Source organism: Penicillium manginii (genome assembly GCF_028828005.1).
Source record: "Penicillium manginii strain IBT 31320 chromosome Unknown utg000010l:1.0-1143873.0:1.0-1144522.0, whole genome shotgun sequence".
Taxonomy (NCBI): Eukaryota; Fungi; Ascomycota; class Eurotiomycetes; order Eurotiales; family Aspergillaceae; genus Penicillium; species Penicillium manginii.
In genome coordinates this window covers 728,736-746,850 of record NW_026643111.1, presented here as the reverse complement: position 1 = coordinate 746,850, position 18,115 = coordinate 728,736, and the positions used below count along the sequence as shown (strand labels likewise).

At 48.9% G+C, this 18,115-nt stretch overlaps 6 protein-coding genes across 6 annotated transcripts; 1 reads left to right on the top strand and 5 right to left on the bottom strand.

Annotated features, from left to right (window-relative positions):
• Positions 1-41: 41 nt before the first annotated feature.
• Positions 42-1,678, bottom strand: N7533_013176 (fungal specific transcription factor domain-containing protein; the record flags this gene model as incomplete). Its single annotated transcript, XM_057109826.1, has 2 exons — positions 42-1,089; positions 1,155-1,678. Coding segments are annotated over 2 exons (1,572 nt in total), but the record flags the coding sequence as incomplete, so codon positions are not given.
• Positions 1,679-3,960: 2,282 nt separating this feature from the next.
• On the bottom strand, positions 3,961-5,879 carry N7533_013175 (sugar porter family MFS transporter; the record flags this gene model as incomplete). Its single annotated transcript, XM_057109825.1, has 5 exons — positions 3,961-4,599; positions 4,721-5,108; positions 5,189-5,372; positions 5,412-5,594; positions 5,681-5,879. The coding sequence occupies 5 exons, from the start codon at positions 5,877-5,879 to the stop codon at positions 3,961-3,963; spliced, it is 1,593 nt and encodes a 530-aa protein (XP_056953410.1).
• Positions 5,880-7,924: 2,045 nt separating this feature from the next.
• N7533_013174 (glycosyltransferase family 32 protein) lies at positions 7,925-9,219 on the bottom strand (the record flags this gene model as incomplete). Its single annotated transcript, XM_057109824.1, has 4 exons — positions 7,925-8,215; positions 8,288-8,647; positions 8,711-8,866; positions 8,941-9,219. The coding sequence occupies 4 exons, from the start codon at positions 9,217-9,219 to the stop codon at positions 7,925-7,927; spliced, it is 1,086 nt and encodes a 361-aa protein (XP_056953409.1).
• A 2,150-nt stretch (positions 9,220-11,369) lies between these two features.
• On the bottom strand, positions 11,370-12,128 carry derA (putative ER-associated proteolytic system protein Der1; the record flags this gene model as incomplete). The annotated part of the gene is made up of 1 exon (XM_057109823.1): positions 11,370-12,128. The coding sequence occupies one exon, from the start codon at positions 12,126-12,128 to the stop codon at positions 11,370-11,372; it is 759 nt and encodes a 252-aa protein (XP_056953408.1).
• Positions 12,129-12,604: 476 nt separating this feature from the next.
• N7533_013172 (histone H3 family protein) lies at positions 12,605-13,252 on the top strand (the record flags this gene model as incomplete). Its single annotated transcript, XM_057109822.1, has 3 exons — positions 12,605-12,746; positions 12,905-13,038; positions 13,115-13,252. 3 exons carry the CDS (start codon positions 12,605-12,607, stop codon positions 13,250-13,252), a joined length of 414 nt encoding a protein of 137 aa, XP_056953407.1.
• A 748-nt stretch (positions 13,253-14,000) lies between these two features.
• N7533_013171 (uncharacterized protein) lies at positions 14,001-17,383 on the bottom strand (the record flags this gene model as incomplete). The annotated part of the gene is made up of 6 exons (XM_057109821.1): positions 14,001-14,839; positions 14,900-15,552; positions 15,609-15,724; positions 15,780-15,797; positions 15,851-15,961; positions 16,019-17,383. The coding sequence occupies 6 exons, from the start codon at positions 17,381-17,383 to the stop codon at positions 14,001-14,003; spliced, it is 3,102 nt and encodes a 1,033-aa protein (XP_056953406.1).
• Positions 17,384-18,115: the final 732 nt, after the last annotated feature.

Genomic DNA, 18,115 nt, shown 5'->3' with positions numbered 1-18,115 from the left:
ATGTTTCTCCACGGAGTTGAAAAGTCACGAATAGCGACAAGCTATACCAAGGAATCCCCAAAAGCCATTCGGTTATTCACTAGCCACGATCGCCCTGGTGACTGCAAAAAAGAAGGCAACCATTCTGGAAGTGTTGTGTAAGCCCGATCATACCCACCAATGGAATGAGGATATGAGGATGATGGAGCCTGTTGAGCCTCCAACACCCCTGTTTGGGTAGATTGTCTCTCATCGCAAGACCGTATTATAGTTCCAGGGCCAATAGACACACTCGTAATAAGAGGGTCTAAGGCGATGTTCAGACTTTCTAAAATTTCAACCCCTTTCTTGGCCAGGCTGTATAGTGAAGCTTGGCGACAAAGCAAGTTGTATCCTTCGAGAAATATTGCATAGCTGGTATGCAAATCTGGGTAGATCATATTTCGAATCCCGCCGATTAAAAACCTCCTTTCATCGAATTGGATCGAAAGCAAAGAGACCCCCAGCGATGCCAGGGCATCGACAAGGTATATTGGAAGCAAAAAAAGCCGCTCGGCTGGCGGGCCGCCCCCTTTATTGTCGATAAGAACGTAGAGTTGTGTGATCAAGGAAATCATGCGTGATGTCGTTTGTATCAAAGATCTTCGATGAGAGAGCGCCAGAGGGTCTGTTGTACATTGTGATTCGAGCATTTCCTGTGGTCGAAGGCTGTGACATGGATCTGCAAATGCTCGATAGAGCGAAGATTTGGTACTGGAAATAAGCAATTGGAGGCGCATCCTCTTAATGACAAGGACGGGATCTATGCTGTCCCAGCTTGTATCAGGGCCTTCCATCCAGAGTGGCGGGGGCAATTGATCAATGATAACCTCATCAAAGCGTTGGGCGAATTCTGAGACCGTTGCTGGGATGTATTGATCACTAGTCCATGATGGTGGGCTCAAAAAAGCAGTGATATAACGTGCTATCTTGATGTGGAATATATGATCCGTGAATGGTGTAAGCACATATGGGCTAGTGGTTAGCGGTTGGAGGTTGTCGTGCGGCGGCTCGATATCAAAATAGCCCTCGGGTATTAGTGGCCAGTGACCAAAAAATGTGCACATAAAACTAGAATTCCATTTAGCGTCTCTGTGTCATTCAAGTAGTCGCGAAGCCCAGAAGAAAGATCTTACCGGTCCCAGAAATACAAGTTCCAAAAAGTACGTCGGCGTAGTTCCATCTCCATTTGATCAAGAGCGATGCCAGGGTCTTTCAGATGCAAGCCCATCTCATGCGCATCCTTAACAGCAGCGCTCAAGCTTGACCAACTCTCTCGAATCTTTCCATAGTTCTTGGAGTATCCTGTGTGGAAAAAGCGATGCTGCACTGTTTCTAGAGAAGGCTTTCTATCTGGCGATTGGGATTTGTCCAATTCATTGGCTAGCGTGTAAAGCCACTGTTCTACAGCCTCTGGGTGGGTCTTTAAAATACCCTCGCTGCAATATTCCGGTGACGGAAGGGTTTGAAGACTCAGTAGACATGATCGGATGATGAGAATGCCAAAGTCAATATCCTCATCGGCAATAGATGCGCCTGGGTGGCCATTGGAATTGGCTTCTTGCGCAGCCCACCAAACAGCATACTTGACTTCGAATGATGGCCCGTGAATCACTTCATAGATGCGATTGATTTCCTCTAAGAATATCCGGAGGAGGAGATCTGTCAGACATTTTTGTGGCCATAGCCCCCAATGCCGGGATCGGACCGGGTCTATCCTCGAAAAAATATCAAGAGAAGGATCCTGAAGCACGTGTGATTCCTGAGTCAAGGGCCCCAGAGGACCTTTCTCTGTCTCAGAATCAGACTCGTGGGGCGAGAGTGTATTGGATGAACTTCTTCCAGAATTATCGACAGGCAGAGGAGGGCTTGCGAGTCGATTAGGCTGATGACGGTTTCGGGCCCTCCTGCCTGGGGGGCTGCTGGTAGTATACACACAGAGGTGCTTGACTCTCCGGCTTATGCAATGGTTGCATGGCTTTTGGCGGTCACACTGATATTTCGTTAGTGAGCGCCAGCTAGTGTGAATGTAATCTGAGTACCTTTTGCTTCCTGCGATTACACTCCAAGCAGGATTTGATCGGTTTACGTCGAGTTTTTTTCTCTGTCTGCATATTCTATTGCCGTCGCATAGGGAGGGGAGGATTCTTCACTTTTTTTTTGCTTTTAGCTTTCGCGGGGTAGCTTCCAGGGTTGTTTTAAGGAGTCAATGTACGTACATAAGCAGCCAAGGCTGAATCAAGGCTAATAAGCGCCCCTATTATCTTTCAGATCCACCATGAATTTTTAGCTTATCAATGTGTATCATGAACCTCAGCCGTAGCTAATTGGTGTTTCGAAATCGAAATCGAGACTCTGCTTATTCTATTTATATAACTTTCCGGTTTGTGATGGGAAATATACGTGTCAGCATGCCGGTCAATAATCATTTTAAAGTCACTAGCGAGCGAGGTTCATGTTGCCAAGACAGCCTATTGGAGGCCAAGCTGAATCCGTCCACCAAGACGTTGGGAAATGATTTTGATTGGCGCTGAAATTTGACCCATGAGCGGTACTCCGTACTGGGTCAAGGTTCACATGATTTAGGTAGGGCGTGGTGGGGAATTTTTGTTGGAGTCCAGATACTTTCGATTTGGGGGCCAAAAAAGCAGGAATTTTCTGGAGCGATCGGGGACGAAATTATCTGATGCAATTTTTGGCGAGCTGAATCTTGGTTCTACTTTTGCACAGAAAAAGAATCGATTGGGTGATGGCTATTGAGCACGATTTTCTTTATTCAAAGAAGAAATTAGATACTAGCTACGGAGTACTGAGCACTAAATTTTGTATTTCTAAAATGATAATCGCGTGATAAATGGCGACTGAGTATTACTCTGTACATACAAAAAGGTCTAAGAAGGTAGGATCCTCTCGATCCACCACAGTTTTCTAGATTTCAAAACCGCAACCTCGCCACGGGTAAAGGAAGTGGCAATTTGAAATTTGATACGGAGAGAGTGCTCAAAATGAAGATCTGAGCGGACAAGGAGCGCCGGTGCGAGCAGTTTAGTAAAATAATTTCGCCCCGCTCCCCTGGCAGCTACTAGTATCGTCCACCATATGACTTGTTGAACCCTATGGTTTATTTTAAGCCATTTATGCTGCAGTAGTTCTGCAGCCGACTTTGACTTATCGGATCAATTGTAGCAAACCCCAAATAAAGTTCACGAATTTGGGAAATTAACCTAAGACATCTCGTGAGGCTTGAGGCCTCTCAGCGCCATTAATGAGCTTTGCAAAAATCGTCATGTCGGATCTGAGAATCAATGAAGGGCGCCTAACAAGAATTAGTAAAATCGGAAAAACATGAGGTCGGCACTTCTCTTTCGAAGAAAGGCATACAGCTTTAAAAAGACCTGTACTCGGGTATTTCTTTTTATTGGATAGATGTGACAGGGCGGAGGGCCAGAGTAGATGTGAACAGTCAATGTATAGATCGAGGACACGAGGTCCTTGATGAAAATTGACAGAGGTAGTTTCAAGCCCTTGTAGATAATCGAAGTAGTTCAAGCGAGATAATACAAAAATAGGTTTGATCTCGGGCGCATGGCGACGATTGGCGATGGCGATGGCGAAGGCGAGAAACAAGACCATGGAGGTTTTCAGGGATCAGGTAAAGTAGTTATGGCTTACCTTAAGTACTTATTAAATAGATTTAATAATGGGATAACTCCTAGTATCTTCAAGCTCTATTTCTATAACTAAATCCTTTATCGCCACAAGGCTGGAAAAGCATGCTAGGCGCCTCGCTGTAACTCACAAATCTGCTAACACTTCCCATTCAGTCAATTATCTCGACCCATGCAGCTGCCATTGATCTCTTCTCGCCACCATATCCGACAGCGAAACTTGCCAAAGACAACCGCGTCAACCTATTCGAGCGTAGCCACGTCCGAATTACAATCACGCATTTTCAACACACTCATCCTTCGCCCCAACCTTCTCAGCATCATCAACATGAGCCAGCAATTCGGTTTGAAAGGGAATCTCCTTCGCAATCCGCACCGGGTCAAAGATAGACTCCGACTGAACAAAAATATCATCAATCTCCTCCAAAGTCCTCCCCTTCGTCTCCGGACAGAAAAAGTAAAAGCTAACAAAAGCCACCGCACTAATACAAGCATAAACAATGTAATACCTCCACTGAATACTAGCAAACCCAATCGGCGTCACTTCCGCAAGCAGAAAATTGAAAAGCCAATTCGCCGCCGCAGACATGGCGGTGACCTTGGCGCGGGTGCGTAGCGGTGCGATTTCAGCGGCGTACATGAATGGTACCAAGAAGAGACCGATTGGAAAGCAGAAAAGTGCCATGAAGTAGAATAGGATTGAAGCGCCCGCGGCGGATTTGTTGGAGAGATCGCTTGACAGGCCTGCGAGGCAGGTCTGGGCAATTGTCATGCCTGCGGCTGCTGTGAGAAGTAATGGTCGACGGCCGACTCGGTCGATTAATAGGACTGCCAGGCCGGCGGCGATGAACTGCCAGATTTGCAGACAGCCTGTTATTATGCGTGAGATTGTACCCGAGTATCCCAGATCGGACTATCGAGGATTCATTAGTATGTATGGTCCGAGCATATTTATGGGGTTGCTTTGCTGGCAGAGGAAAGCTGCTAGCCATGGGGATCGGTCGGAGTATGTCATGTCCAATTCTTTTACTTACTTCGAAGATAGTATCAGAATAGAACGTAATGATATTAACGCCAGTCATCTGGGCGAGAATATTCACACCAACGGCAATGGCGGTTCGGTGCAAATGGCGATTATTCGTCAAAGCAAAAGGCGAAGTTGAAACCGTCGATTCGTCCGCTGCATCCAGGAAAAGAGACTGCTTGATGATCTCCAGCTCTTGTGCAACGTGCCCAGATTCCACAGGTACATCTTCCATCCGTGCAAGAACCTCGGCCGCTTCTTCCATCCGGCCAACGCGAGCGAGCCATCGAGGAGACTCGGGTAAGAACAAGATACACGAGACGACCACGAGGGCGAAAATGCCCTGGAAGGCGATGGGGAAGCGCCAGCTCACCGAGTTATCGCTGACATAGTATAATCTATCCCGAGGAAGAAGAAGTTAACAAGGCTATCCAGTCTAGTCTCGCGCAGTCATGATGGTGTTGGTGACAATACTTACCCAAATTCTAACCAAGTTGCGAGAACAATACCACCAATGGCAAACCATCCTTCTAAAAGAACCATGCGTCCTCGAGCCTCTGCCCCAGAAGACTCAGAGACATACATAGGAATTGTCGCGGTGAAACCACCGACACCCAAGCCTGACCCATCGTTAGCAATGCCTCCGCACAGATACCACAAAACTGTAATAAAATAGGAAGAAAAGTAGACAAATCACTCACCAGTAATAACTCGTCCAGCAATCAACTGCCCCAGCGCAAAGGGACTTGCCTGAATAACGATCCCAACCAACGCAACACATCCCGCAAGGAAAATAGTCTTCCGACGACCAAGTTTATCGCCCAAGAACACGCATCCCAAGGCTCCCAAAGCACAACCGACTTCATAGATCGCGACCGTTGTTCCTGGAATGATATGACAGATTAGCACGGTGCCTCACTTTAACGAGCTCTACCTTGCCCGACTCGCTCGCCAACTCAGCGAGACTAACCTTGAATAGTAGAGTTGTGCGACTTTTGACTCCCATGAGTATTAACCGTATCGATTTGAGGAAAGATAGCAATGAAAGACCCCAGCGTCAGCAAGCCATTAGCAACAGCCTGGTCATAACCCTGAAGCACGAAACCGACCGCGCCAACAAGACCAATAACACGACCGAGGGATTTCCCTCTAAGCGCAGTAATTCCCATCGTCGTGTCTTTCAACCTAAGTTAAAAGAGTTAGAAAATTCCAAGAGATCCAAGTATTCGTGTCTTGGTTAGAAAAGATGAAAGTGATAGACTAGCACGTCACACCGCAACCGGAAACAAGAAAAAGAAAAAGAACCGCCAGGAAGACTCGGGGAGTAAATTCGGGGGCAACCCTCTGTACACCCCATCAATGTCACGCAAACCCTAGCATCTATTTCCCTCCACATCTGTGGAAACATCCCCGTACGTAGAAATTCCCCATCCCTCACCCCAGAATGGAGCCCCGGACTGGAGATTTGTGGGCCGCGCGGACGTTGACCGAGCCGAAGACAAGCCTTTGCCCAGCCGGGCGGCGCTCAGATCCATCTGCGCCCGAGTTGGCTGATTTCCCCGGTCTTTCGATTCGTCGCCGTCTCCGTGGCGGACTCGACCGGTGTGGGTCGAGAGAGGGGTTGGTGAAGGAAATTTGCCGATGCCGTGGGGGAATTTCAAGTTGCTTATGGTCGTGGGTTGAGAGACGAAGGACTCAGAACGGAACTGTTCAGAAGATGGTACATAGACTAGGTAAGTATTGGAATGGAATAGAAACGGTTTCTGTATATCAAGGCTCGTGGACTTCTGCGGGGGACTCGGAGTATGTACAATAGGTCTCGGCCTGTGAGTGACTACCGTAGCGCCGCGGGGAGTATTCGGAGTAATACTGCAGACCTTGGAAGCTAGGCCGCGAGACGCTAATATCTACTAGTATGTGATATATCCAGGACTCTCTGTCATCAAGAACCTTGGAAATCCAATCCAACTCACGCTAGCAAAAGAGGAATACATAAATTCAACATTTGCTCTCGCCCAGCCATTATCAGTGAAGATAGGCGACTAACCAGATCAGTGGATAACAAGACCATACCTTACTTCCAAGAGAAACAAGCCAAAACGAACAAAACCCCAGTTCAGCGTGATTTTGTATATAATACTTCACCAATAACTCGATTTCCAACAATTCAAGATATCGGTATCAAAGAATTCTGTGTCTTGGGCCTCACCCAATTCCATTCCCGACCCTCTGAAGAAAGATACTTATGAAAACGAACTTGCCTATGCGCTAGATAACTGAGACATGATCATGGTGGACCCAGTCAAGGGAAGCTACAACTATAAATTTCCATGAAGGCCTAGTCTTACTACTAGGTTTCCTGACCTTCCAGAATCGTTCTTGGACATATTTTTATTTAGTCTAGTCTCACTTAGGTTTGATTTAGATTGATATTATTGGCCCGTGTCGTATTCTAAAAAGCGTCTTAGAATATTGAAGATAACTGCATCGCCTAAATGAGTGTCCAGTGATGGGGATACGGTCGAGTTAGGGGAGTTGATAGACTCGGAATGCGGGGTATAACTAAAGAGTAAGCAACACAACTTGAAGTTGAATAAATACTACCGCAAGCCATGAAATATTAAAAATTCTGCCCAACGCCGCGAGAAGCCTATCTATAGAACGTCCACGACCTTAGCTTCATGGGTAGTCCGAGATCGTAGACTCGGATTACCCCCGCGGGTAGATAATTCTTTCCCAGCTCAGATCTATTTCATACATCCAGATAACTCATTTCCAAAAGCACGAAGGTAAAGTATTTTGATTGTTTGTGCCAAAGCGATTCAATTCGCCCCTCAGACCCAGAGAATATAAGTAAGTCTAACATATGTAATAAAAATCATAATAGAAAAAAAAAGGAAAAGAGGTAGAGGCGAAAAGGCGAAAAGGTCCAGGTCCTTCGCAACAAGACAATGAAACGAGTCAATCGATAGCGTTTCAGTCCGCGTGAAACAAATATAAACCTCCAAGTGCAGCACATGCACCAGGCGGAAGCAGTCAAATCCGGGATCCCCGCCACGAGATTCAACCACATGCAGACGCTCCAAACAACTCGTAAAAGGGGATGGAAGGAAAAAAAGATGTACAAAAATGGCTAATGCAGAGCAGATCGTGTCCAGGCCGTAATCAAAGACAAAATACAAAACGAAATCATCCGGAGATCCGAGTAGATTTCTTAATCATCACGTCGACCAAGCTCGTAAGAGGTCTCCGTCGACCCGCCGCGGGATTCTTCATCTTCCTTGAAGCTGACGCGTCGCATAAAGTCAGGCATCAAGCTTCTCGCCCGACGCGATGGGGACGACGAAAGGCGCGACGGGCTGATTATGGAGGGAACTTTCGTGTAGCGGTAGCGGTATTTCGATCCGAGGAGCATGACTCGGCCGTATGTCCAGAAGAGGCAGAAACCTACGACGGCTGCGATTAGGAAGCCGAGGAAGGTGAGGAACATCCAGTGTTGACCCATCTAAGCGAATGAAATTAGTATTGATTTCGCCCCGAATAAAGAGGATATTGATATTGACAAAGCTTGACTTACCCAGAAAATAAGATGCGCGTCCTTGCCGTGCCAACTGTTGCCGGTGTGATGTGTGAAGAAACTCCACGAGTGCTTATTGTACTCTTCCTGCATCAGGATTCGAACGCGTCCGGACTCGGAAGGCCCATCGCGCATATACTCCTTCCAGATCACGGACAAGAATAATGGCCCGGTTGAATACATGACGGTAATGTACGGGAGCAGCCAGCTGCGGTCATATGATTGCAATAACTCGATCGTGCGGAGGAAGAATGGATGTTGGGGAACTGAGCCCATCGCATCGTTTGAGATACCTGTTGGTACGGTACGTCGTACCCATGCGGGGTAGGCAAGCAGGGGGTCCAATCGGCGGTTGCAGCCCTGAAAAAAGAGCATGGTCAGTGATTAGTTGCATATAAGAGAGATATGTGGGGGGTAACAAACATCATCCAAATCGATATAAGTGCCACCGAAGTGGGCTAGAACGAAATAACGGATGGAATCCGCGCGCTGGATAGGATACTTGTAGCCATCAAAGGTATCCAAGAACCAAGGGTATTCGGCGGCGATAAAGTCTCGGGATTTTTCATTTGTCCAGAGCTAAACAATCATTAGTTCCAGGTCAATTGATTGGATGCAGAAGGAAAGCGCTGAGTTGTGAAATTGTCACATACAATATATTCGTAGTCCGGGTGCAAATCAATGCAGCTCTGCTGCGCCTCAACCCAAACCTCCGGGATAGTTTCATTTTTGTATGTTTGGTGAATGATCTTGGGAATGATTTGCGGGCGTTGTTCGATCAAGCTTGAATTGGGCGAGGGGAGTTCAGCGCGGTGAATCGCGTCGGCCGAGGCATCCTCCACCAGCAGCGACAGAAGAGTCGAGACACTGCGGATCAAGAATGATAGGACGAGTAGGTTCACCAAGATGAAGATGAGAAGTCCGCGTCGCATGGTGAAAGAGGTGGGCGTCGGCCAAGCAAGAGCAAGAACCGAGACAATGGAATCAAAGGCAAAGAGTGCAAAGAATTCGGTTCGAGAGTATCAGGAGTGTCGGAGTGAGAATCTCACGGACCGGGCCCAAGGCCGCGCGGGATGCAAAAGGGACACGAGATTGTTCGGCGATGGTCACGATTGGAAGGATAAGTAGATTGATGGAAGATATTAAAAGGCGTATAGAATAGATTAGGCGCCAAGAGCGTCAAGGGAAGGGGTGGTGGTGGTGGTGAGAAGAGAAGACGAGAGGTTGAGAGGTTGAAAGGTAGTACGGTGGTAGTGGAAGTGGGTGAGATGGATCGTCAAAAGGGGGGAGAGAAAAAGTGGAGGACGGTGAGATATTGAAGAAACGGGCGAGCACTGGCCAAAAGGGGGAGAAGAGACAATAATAAGGAGCGACGGAGTGGGGAAGGGGGAAAAGGGAAAAAAAGCGAAGAACTAAGGCCAAAGGAGAAGGGAGTGTTGAGGGATCTCTCTTTGCTGTCAAGCGGTTGCGCGGCGAAGTTCTGAACAAAGTGGGTCAGCAAGGTTTGGTGAGTTCTCCAAATGGATTAGTGCTGGTCTCTCATACGGTACAGTACTGGAGAACCAACTGGAGAACACACAGGGACCCAGAACAGACAAGGGGCAAAAAGTCAGATTGACAAAGAAGGAATTGGTTTCGAGTACGAGTACGTAAGGTTGCTCAGGCTGTGGTGGCTGAGTTTTGATCTTGGTGGATTGTGATTGGTTATCATGGATGACTAAGGTGGGCCATGGCTGGGGTACAGTACACACTCTGTGTATGCTGGGCACTGTATCTTACTGTATTGTCTGGTACAGCACAGACCAAGTGCGAACATCTGCTTTCGATAGTCACGATGTACCTCTGTCTTTGGTAGTCACCTCGTCACCATCCATCGTGGGCCTACTGCTCATTTTAACTGGATTCATTTGACAGTCTTGTGTCCACTCTTTTCTCTCTCTCTCTTTTTTTTATATTACTATAAACCCTGTATAAAGACACATGTACACAATCTCCAGGTTATGGCCTAATGACGTGGGTGGTCGGGGCTCGGGGCATGGGTTACCGTCCTCGCTGAGCCACCTTCTCTACCCATTCGGGTTATTCTTTCGTGCCATAGACGTGCCATGGCCATGTCATACTGCTTGCCTCACTCTCGGGGCTAAATGCCGATTTCTTGTCTTCTGGGCATATCTCAGCCAAGCTCTTAGCGTTGGCTTTGGCCATGACTACTTGGCTAAGTTCAAGTTTTGTAACACCACTGGTACTTACTGGTGCAAGGAGATAAAGAGAACATCAAGTATGCCGCGTATGGCTAACCAGTGTAATCCAATTGGATATGACAATCATCCTTACAGCCAACGTCCATCCATCAATGGGTCCAGGCAACAGAAATACCACAAAACAGATCAAGTTCGAAATAAGGGAGAAAATACGAGTACGAATGGATCCAGAAAAATGACATTAGCATAAGAATACGGCTGTACGAACAATCACCTTGGAATAAAAATGGAATATTCAAAAAAAAAGTAACAATCATAATAGGGTATCTATCGCTATCAATGTAAACAAATGAGGAATCTCGAATCTCGAATCTCCTACTCATAAGCACAACACACTTCATCTTCGGTTCGACGTTCCGCAAGGCGATAAGGCGACCCTTCCTAGAGGAAAGGTTGACCTCGGCACCCCACCCCACCCTCAGATCGGAATTCGATTCAATTCCTCTCCGATTTCTCAAACGGCCGGCATGCACCTGCACAGCCCTAGGACCAGGCAGAACCACCCCACCTTGCAATTTTAGAATCTCTCTCAAAGTAGAGGGCCAACCCGCTCAAACTACGTGTACATCATCACTCGAACATCACTTGAATCTTTCTCCGTGGCCATTCTCCTCTTCGAAATCCAAGATTGGCGCCATTCTCAAGAAACTATGCTTTAAGATGATCACGCGCCGGGTACTAACTCTAGTGAATTGGCTTTTCGCCACGGCCTTGATTTAAGGTTCGGAAGTACGCGTCCCGATACAATGGCAACGGCAAATGGCAAGGACAAGGACACTGAAAGGGGACCGAATCCCATAGGAAATAGTCGTAGAGCACATTTATCGGACTTCGGGCGCGGCGGCGGCAGCAGCAAAGTCTTGGTTGACCGCCGCATCAGTGGGGCCGGGGCGTTCTCGCTCATCAGCATCAAGATTGCGCTCAAACAGCCGCCGCCACCATCTCGGCGGATCAAAAGGACGATGACCACCATGAAGAGTGGGATAAACATCATTGAAAAAGTACCACACGTGTCCGACGACAACGCCACAAAGTTCATCTTTCGGCACAGTCTTGTGCACAACCAGACTAAACCCCATCAACACCCACGGAAGATACGGAGCCGTGAACACCAACAGACCGAGGAAACTGAGTCGAGTCTCCGGATTGCGTCTCGCCCAGATATAAACGAGACTAGAAGAGAGTGATGTCCCGAGGAAGGGTAACGAGAGGAATGGCGAGATCAATAATAGTGAGGAACAAGCGTAGATGATCAACCAGGTGAATTGAGCCGGGGAGCGACCAGAGGATTCTTCCAGAAGACGTGAGTAACGTTGTAAGAAGAAAACGTGGAATAAAAGGTCAAGATTTAGTGGTCCGAAGTAGAGAAATGTGGATAGTAGACGCCAGTATTGTGATTTGGCATAGACGGTGCGGAAGCTGTAGAAGAGCTGGAATGGAGTCACAATGTGGCACTGTACCAGTACAGAGGTAGCCACCGTGGCCACGGTCCACCACCGTGTCACTGGGGGCATCTCATAAAACCATTGTTCTAGGGGAAATTGACCCATCTGCCCATTGTTTTCCCACAGGGCAGCCATGATATGAGATTATGAGGAGAGGGAGTGGGAAAGGGAAGAAGGAGCAATAAGAGGCCACCTTCAAGTTGAGGTCAGCTCTGCATATCAAAGGCCAAGCTGTCGAGTACAGCACGTGACAGACGCGCGGGAGACGCGGGAGATCGCGACTAGACGGAATGAGTTAAACTACCTCTTCATCTTCATATGCCCCCAGCCTCCTCTTTTTTTTGGCATTCCAATTATTCTACTCTACCAACTATCTCCCCCCACTATTGACCCGATTTTCCCTCTGATAATACTTTCCACCGGTTCTCATCCCCTCCCTCTACCCCGACCTCCTGCAAGGGCGATCCGAAAAAGCGCATCGAAGAGCTACCTACCTACCTGCATACACTCAATCGCAGCGCCTCGTTCCTAAACTGGGAGTCCTTTACTTTCCCTAATTGCCATCGGCTTTATATCATTTCCCTCGTCACGAGAATCACCATCACCAAACAATGCCCGTGAAAACCGCATCCAAAGTCGGCAAAGGCCGCCCAGCACAAAAATCAACAACGGGCCCAAGCTCCCCATCAACGCGCAAAACCACCGGCACACCGATAAAGAAGCCCGCCGGAAAGCGACCATCAAATGTACAACGTATGTGTCCCTCCCCATCCCATTCCTACCCTATCTGTCTGCGCAAAAACCCAGTCCAGTCCAGTCCAGTCCAAGCAGGGTCCTTGTTTTCCTCCCCCATCCCCAGGCCAACCGCTCCAATCCACCAACCACCCACTAACCCTATCCCAACCCTCCAGCCGGCGACCCAACCCCCCAAGGCCGACGCCGCCGCTACAAGCCCGGAACAGTCGCTTTAAAAGAAATCCGCCGCTACCAGCGCAGCTACGACCTATTAATCGCAAAACTCCCCTTCGCCCGCCTAGTCCGCGAAGTAGCCCTGAGACCTCCTCCCCGCCGAACGAGGCTCTGAAATCCGCTGGCAATCGCACGCCATCCAAGCGCTCCAGGAAGCTTCCGAGGCATTTCTGGTCCATCTCTTCGAAGACACGAATTTATGCGCCATCCACGCGAAGCGCGTCACTATCATGCAAAAGGATATCCAACTCGCGCGGCGGATTCGGGGCGTTTGGGCGGGATTGGGGTGAGCGTGAGCGTGAGCGTGTGGCTCTGTCTTTGTCTTTGCCTTTTGAGCGTTCTTGCATTTGTCTTGTTTTGCGGCGCCTACGGGTGTGGCGGGTGCATATTTAGTCGCAGTTGTTCGGGCGTAACGGTTATGCTTGAGGTTTCGAGTCAAGTCAACTTAGCGAAGTGCTTGTTGCTGAACGGAATTGTTTTGGTTTTTAATCCCATTCTTGAGACATTTCTCTTCCTTTGATAATTTGAATGCCTTATATGTCTATTACTGAGCTTTCTGCTTCTTTTCGGCGCGAGAGCGCGACTCTATACCATACCGCACTGATGTTCGGTTTATGTTTTATAATGCAGTGGATTTGATTTTGGCTGCCATTTACTAAGTAGACGCCGGGGTGAGAGGATCCTAAGGCGAATGCAAGGAACCAGGGATTTTAATCAGATCTGTATGATCTTTTCTCCAACCCAAGTTTATTGGGCTTCTCTAGACCTGGCGGCACCTAGATAAACGCCGGGTGTCATTTAAAGTATCTACTTGACTGCCTGCTGCCCTTAAAAAGGCAGGTGTATACTCCCTGAACTCAAACTGTCATAAATGGTACATATACCAGCTATACTCGCCGGTCTATCTCGGCTAAACTAGATAAATGAGATGCCTTGCACCATAGTCATGAGATGGTATCATACACGAACTCCGTCCAATAAAAACAAAAAAGCATCAAGAGAATAACGTCAAGGACAAAGATCTGAGATCCACAATTCTCACGAACGTTTCAAGCCAGGCGGAAGACCCATTACAAGTCGCTGACCTTCCTCACGCACACTGCTAGCTTCTTCGCCCTTGCCTTGCCGTTCGAGGGTATCGGCGAGCATTTCGTCCGTGACACTGGCCCATAGTCGGTGGTTTGCTCGTTTCGCCATGGCCCGACCGGCCCTTGCGCTCTTTTCAGCCTGTTCGCCCACGACGCCGCGGAAATATTTCCAGCTCATGAATGTGAGAGTCATGCATGTGATCTGGCTATTGCTGATAGCCGTCGCGGACTGGAGAGCCTGTTGGAGAAATTGTTTTGTTTGGATGGTCGAGTCCGTGTGCACGGTAGAGCATACTAAGAAATAAGCCGCTTGAATGTACTTGTTTGGGCTGTGTTGGCAGAAGGATTCGAGGGTTGTCAGGATTGCGGGGAGGTGGGGATGGGCTGGATGGGCCGGGTCCCGAATAATGAGGACTGTGTTCAGCGATGAAAGAATACAGATGTCGCGGTAGGGGTCGTTGCGAGAGACCTTGCTCGCTGATGGAGATAATGTTAACAAGGGAGATTGGAAGATCGTTAAGGCGGATGCTAGATCTCCCGTCGCTTGGAAGATGGCGCCGGCGGCGTATTCCATGAGACATTCGATGGATTTGGGGAGGTTGGGCCCAAGTTCTTGCGTCACCTGCCGGAGGGTCTTGAGGGTTTGACTGGCGTAATCCCAGTCGGTTCTAGAGCAAGACAGAAAGACCCGTTGCAGAAGGAAATTACAATAGAGGGTTCGGCGCCATTCAACGCGTCTGGCCGCATTGACCATGGCTTCCGGGATCTCCTGTGGCGTCGTAAAGTCCCCTGCAAATGTATGAGTATAAAAAAAAAGCTAGGGTACCGATAATCTAATGATATACTCACCTTGGATCATGCGAATCCCTTCGTCGAGGAACTTTTCCGCCTTCCGGCCATCATAAGAATTCTTGGCACTCAGCGTAATGGAGCTCAAGAAATATGAAAGCGCATAGAGATCATGCTGAGGAAGCCAACTAAAGCTCAACAGTAAAGTCCCACTTTGAACCTGTAGAATGTCCCCAGTGTCGATTGACGATGGACCGGCAGATTTTCCATTAAGCGGAACGGAAAAGGAGCCATCGGGGCGCCAATTAGCGTCATTCAGCGTTTCGTCCACCAGGGCTTGCATAACCTTGAGTTTTTCAGCCGATTGATTCACATCACACTCAAGTAAACTGCAGCAAATATCGACGATCTGGATCAAAGTAGAAAGCTGAGGGATGTGGCGGAGTTCGTCATTTAGCTGATGGCTCCGGGCGGTCGCTACAGCACGCTGTGCTTGTTCGATTGCATCAGAGCCGGCGCCTTGCTGGAGATGTGCCAACGCTTCGGTGACTGCTGCCATTGCCGCGACTGCTCTATCGCCATTTCGATTGGCCATCGCTGCAATCTTGTGGAGGTGCTGGAGGGCTTGAACAAAATCCTGATGCGTAGGCGCTGACAATGACAGCGAGACACGGAGAAAGCGAAATGCATACTCCCAGGCCGCATGTCGATATCTGTCGGCTAATTAGTATTCAGTTTTGCAGAAGCGCGCAAAAAAGGAATAACATACGTTTCGACGTCTTGGATCATTCCATCAACTGCTTTCAAAGAAGCTTTTGGATTGGACCTGTAAAGCATTCGCGCCAAAAGATGTTGCATGCTGTACTTCAAATCTAACATGCGATTCTGAGATGCATTAGTTGGTTTCATGTGCGTGCACAAGATATTAAATGGTACTCACTCGTTCGCAAAGATCAATCTTTCGTAAAAGTTAGCCGCTAAACTCGATACAATAGAGAGAGGAACACATACGCCTTTGCTCAAAGCAGTCTCTGCCTCAAGATCATTCTCCGTTTCCTCAAATAATGTCCGCGCATATCGAAGTCTCACCAAGGCTTCCTTGCGAGGTTGCAGTCTCCAGTTCTATCGACAAAGAGTGAGCGACAGGCGCATATTTCATGAAGACTGACAGTTGCCTACCTTGAGAACAGCCTCTAGGCATCCTAACCCGGTGGAGATTAGCTTATAGTACTCTTCAACCTCATCCCTTCTAGTAGACAGTGCCATGGTGGTTCCATGGCTATGTGCGGCATTCAAATATTCGTCTGCCAGTGATAGAAGCAAGACTTGATAATCCACAGGCGGCTTGGAGGGTTTTGCTGGCTTCTCGATGGACTGTTGGCTGGGTTGTTTCTTCAATTGTGGTTTCTTGGGGGATTGCTTTTGCAGGTTTGCTTGAATGTCCGGCGATGGTGCCGGAACCACCACTTGTGGAACGGTGTTGTTTGCGGGTGAAGGTGTTGGTTGAGGTCGTACTATATTTGACTTTGGCGTCGGCGTAGCAGAGGGCGGAAGTTTAACCTCGACCGTAGCAGGTGGCTGATCCAGGGCCGTGAGATTTTCAGGCTTGATAAACTGTTGCGGTTGTTGAGGCTGCTGCAATTTCTGCGATTTCTGCGGTTTCTGGGCCTGGGAAGTCTGTTGCGGTTGGATATTTGGGATGTTTTGTTGGGGTGTAATAATTGGGACTGATAGATTTCTGGCTGGACTTGGCGCCGAGACTGTTGCCGGCGCTGGCATTGAAGTCACTTTCGGTGGAAGTGGAGGTTCTTCGTCAACAGCCAGCGAAGCGCTACTTATCTCGTCAAACTGTGGCAGGGAGGTGTATCGCGACCGTGGCGCAGTTGGCAGCGGGGTCTGGACGAAGAGTTCAGCTGGGTTGATGAACTGATGTTGCTGTGGCATCTCCTGCGGAAGAGATGAAGGTGCTCGAGGCACTGGCTTCACAGGTTGCGGAGCAAGGATAGGTGGGTCTTGCACCATAGGAACCTGGCCTTGGGAGGTTGGGCCGGCAGAATACTGCTCTGGTTGAGGGCGCGGAGATTGTTGGCGTATTGGAGGAAGTTGGGGTTGCTGTTGAATTTGGGAACGCGGAGATGGTTGCAACTGAGGGCGCGGCGATTGCTGCTGGGCCTGAGGGTGCGGCGATTGTTGGACTTTGGGCCGTGGTGATTGCTGTTGAGCTTGGGCACGCGGGGATTGCTGTACCTGAGGAAGTGGCGATTGCTGTTGCTGCACCCGAAGGTGTGGGGATTGTTGTTGGATCTGAGAAAGCTGGGGTTGCGGTTGAATTTGTTGGATTTGAGCACGCGGAGATTGCTGCACCTGAGGGCGTGGGGATTGATGTTGCTGCACCTGAAGGCGTGGTGATGGTTGTTGGATCTGAGAAAGCTGGGGTTGTGGTTGGATTTGTTGGATTTGGGCGCGCGGAGATTGCTGTACTTGGGAGCGTGGGGATTGATGTTGCTGCTGTACCTGAAGGTGTGGAGATTGATGCTGCTGCATCTGAAGGCGTGGGGATTGCTGTTGAATTTGAGAAAGCTGGGGTTGCGGTTGGATTTGTTGAACCTGGGCACGCGGAGATTGCTGCACCTGGGGGGCGCGGGGATTGTTGTTGTTGTTGTTGTTGTTGTTGTTGTTGTATTTGAGGGTGCGAAGGTTGCTGTATCATTTGTAGACGAGGGGACTGCTGATGTAACTGCGGAAGCTGAGGTTGCTGCTGCATCTGCTGTTGCGGCAATTGCTGTTGCTGTTGCTGCTGCCGGTGATGGATGAGGGGAGATTGCTGCAACTGCGGAAGGGAATGCGGCGCCGGCTGTTGGACAGGATGCTGCGGGTTCTGGTGGTATTGGGGATAGGCAGGGTAGGGCATCATCCCTTGAGGGTAGATTGGCGGTTTGTTGTAGCCATTGTATGGCGCCGGTGCCGGGGTGCCGGCATTGCTGTAGAGCAACTGCGGCGGGCCCTGTCCCTGCCCCGTTTGGTACTGCGGGGGTATATACTGCGGGTATTGACCGGAATGTGGTGGTGGGAAGCTCATCGCCTTAATGTGCCAACTGAAGCCGATCCCCCAAAGCGTGCGGGTTGGACTCGGAAGACTGCAAGACGTCGCGTCGGGTGACGGGCGGACCTTACCTTAAACCATTTTGGAGATCAGCTGATAAGCGATTGCGATAGGCGGAGGTCCACCCTTACTAGAGTACTATCCTAGGTAAATTATTTATATTCGCCTAGTCA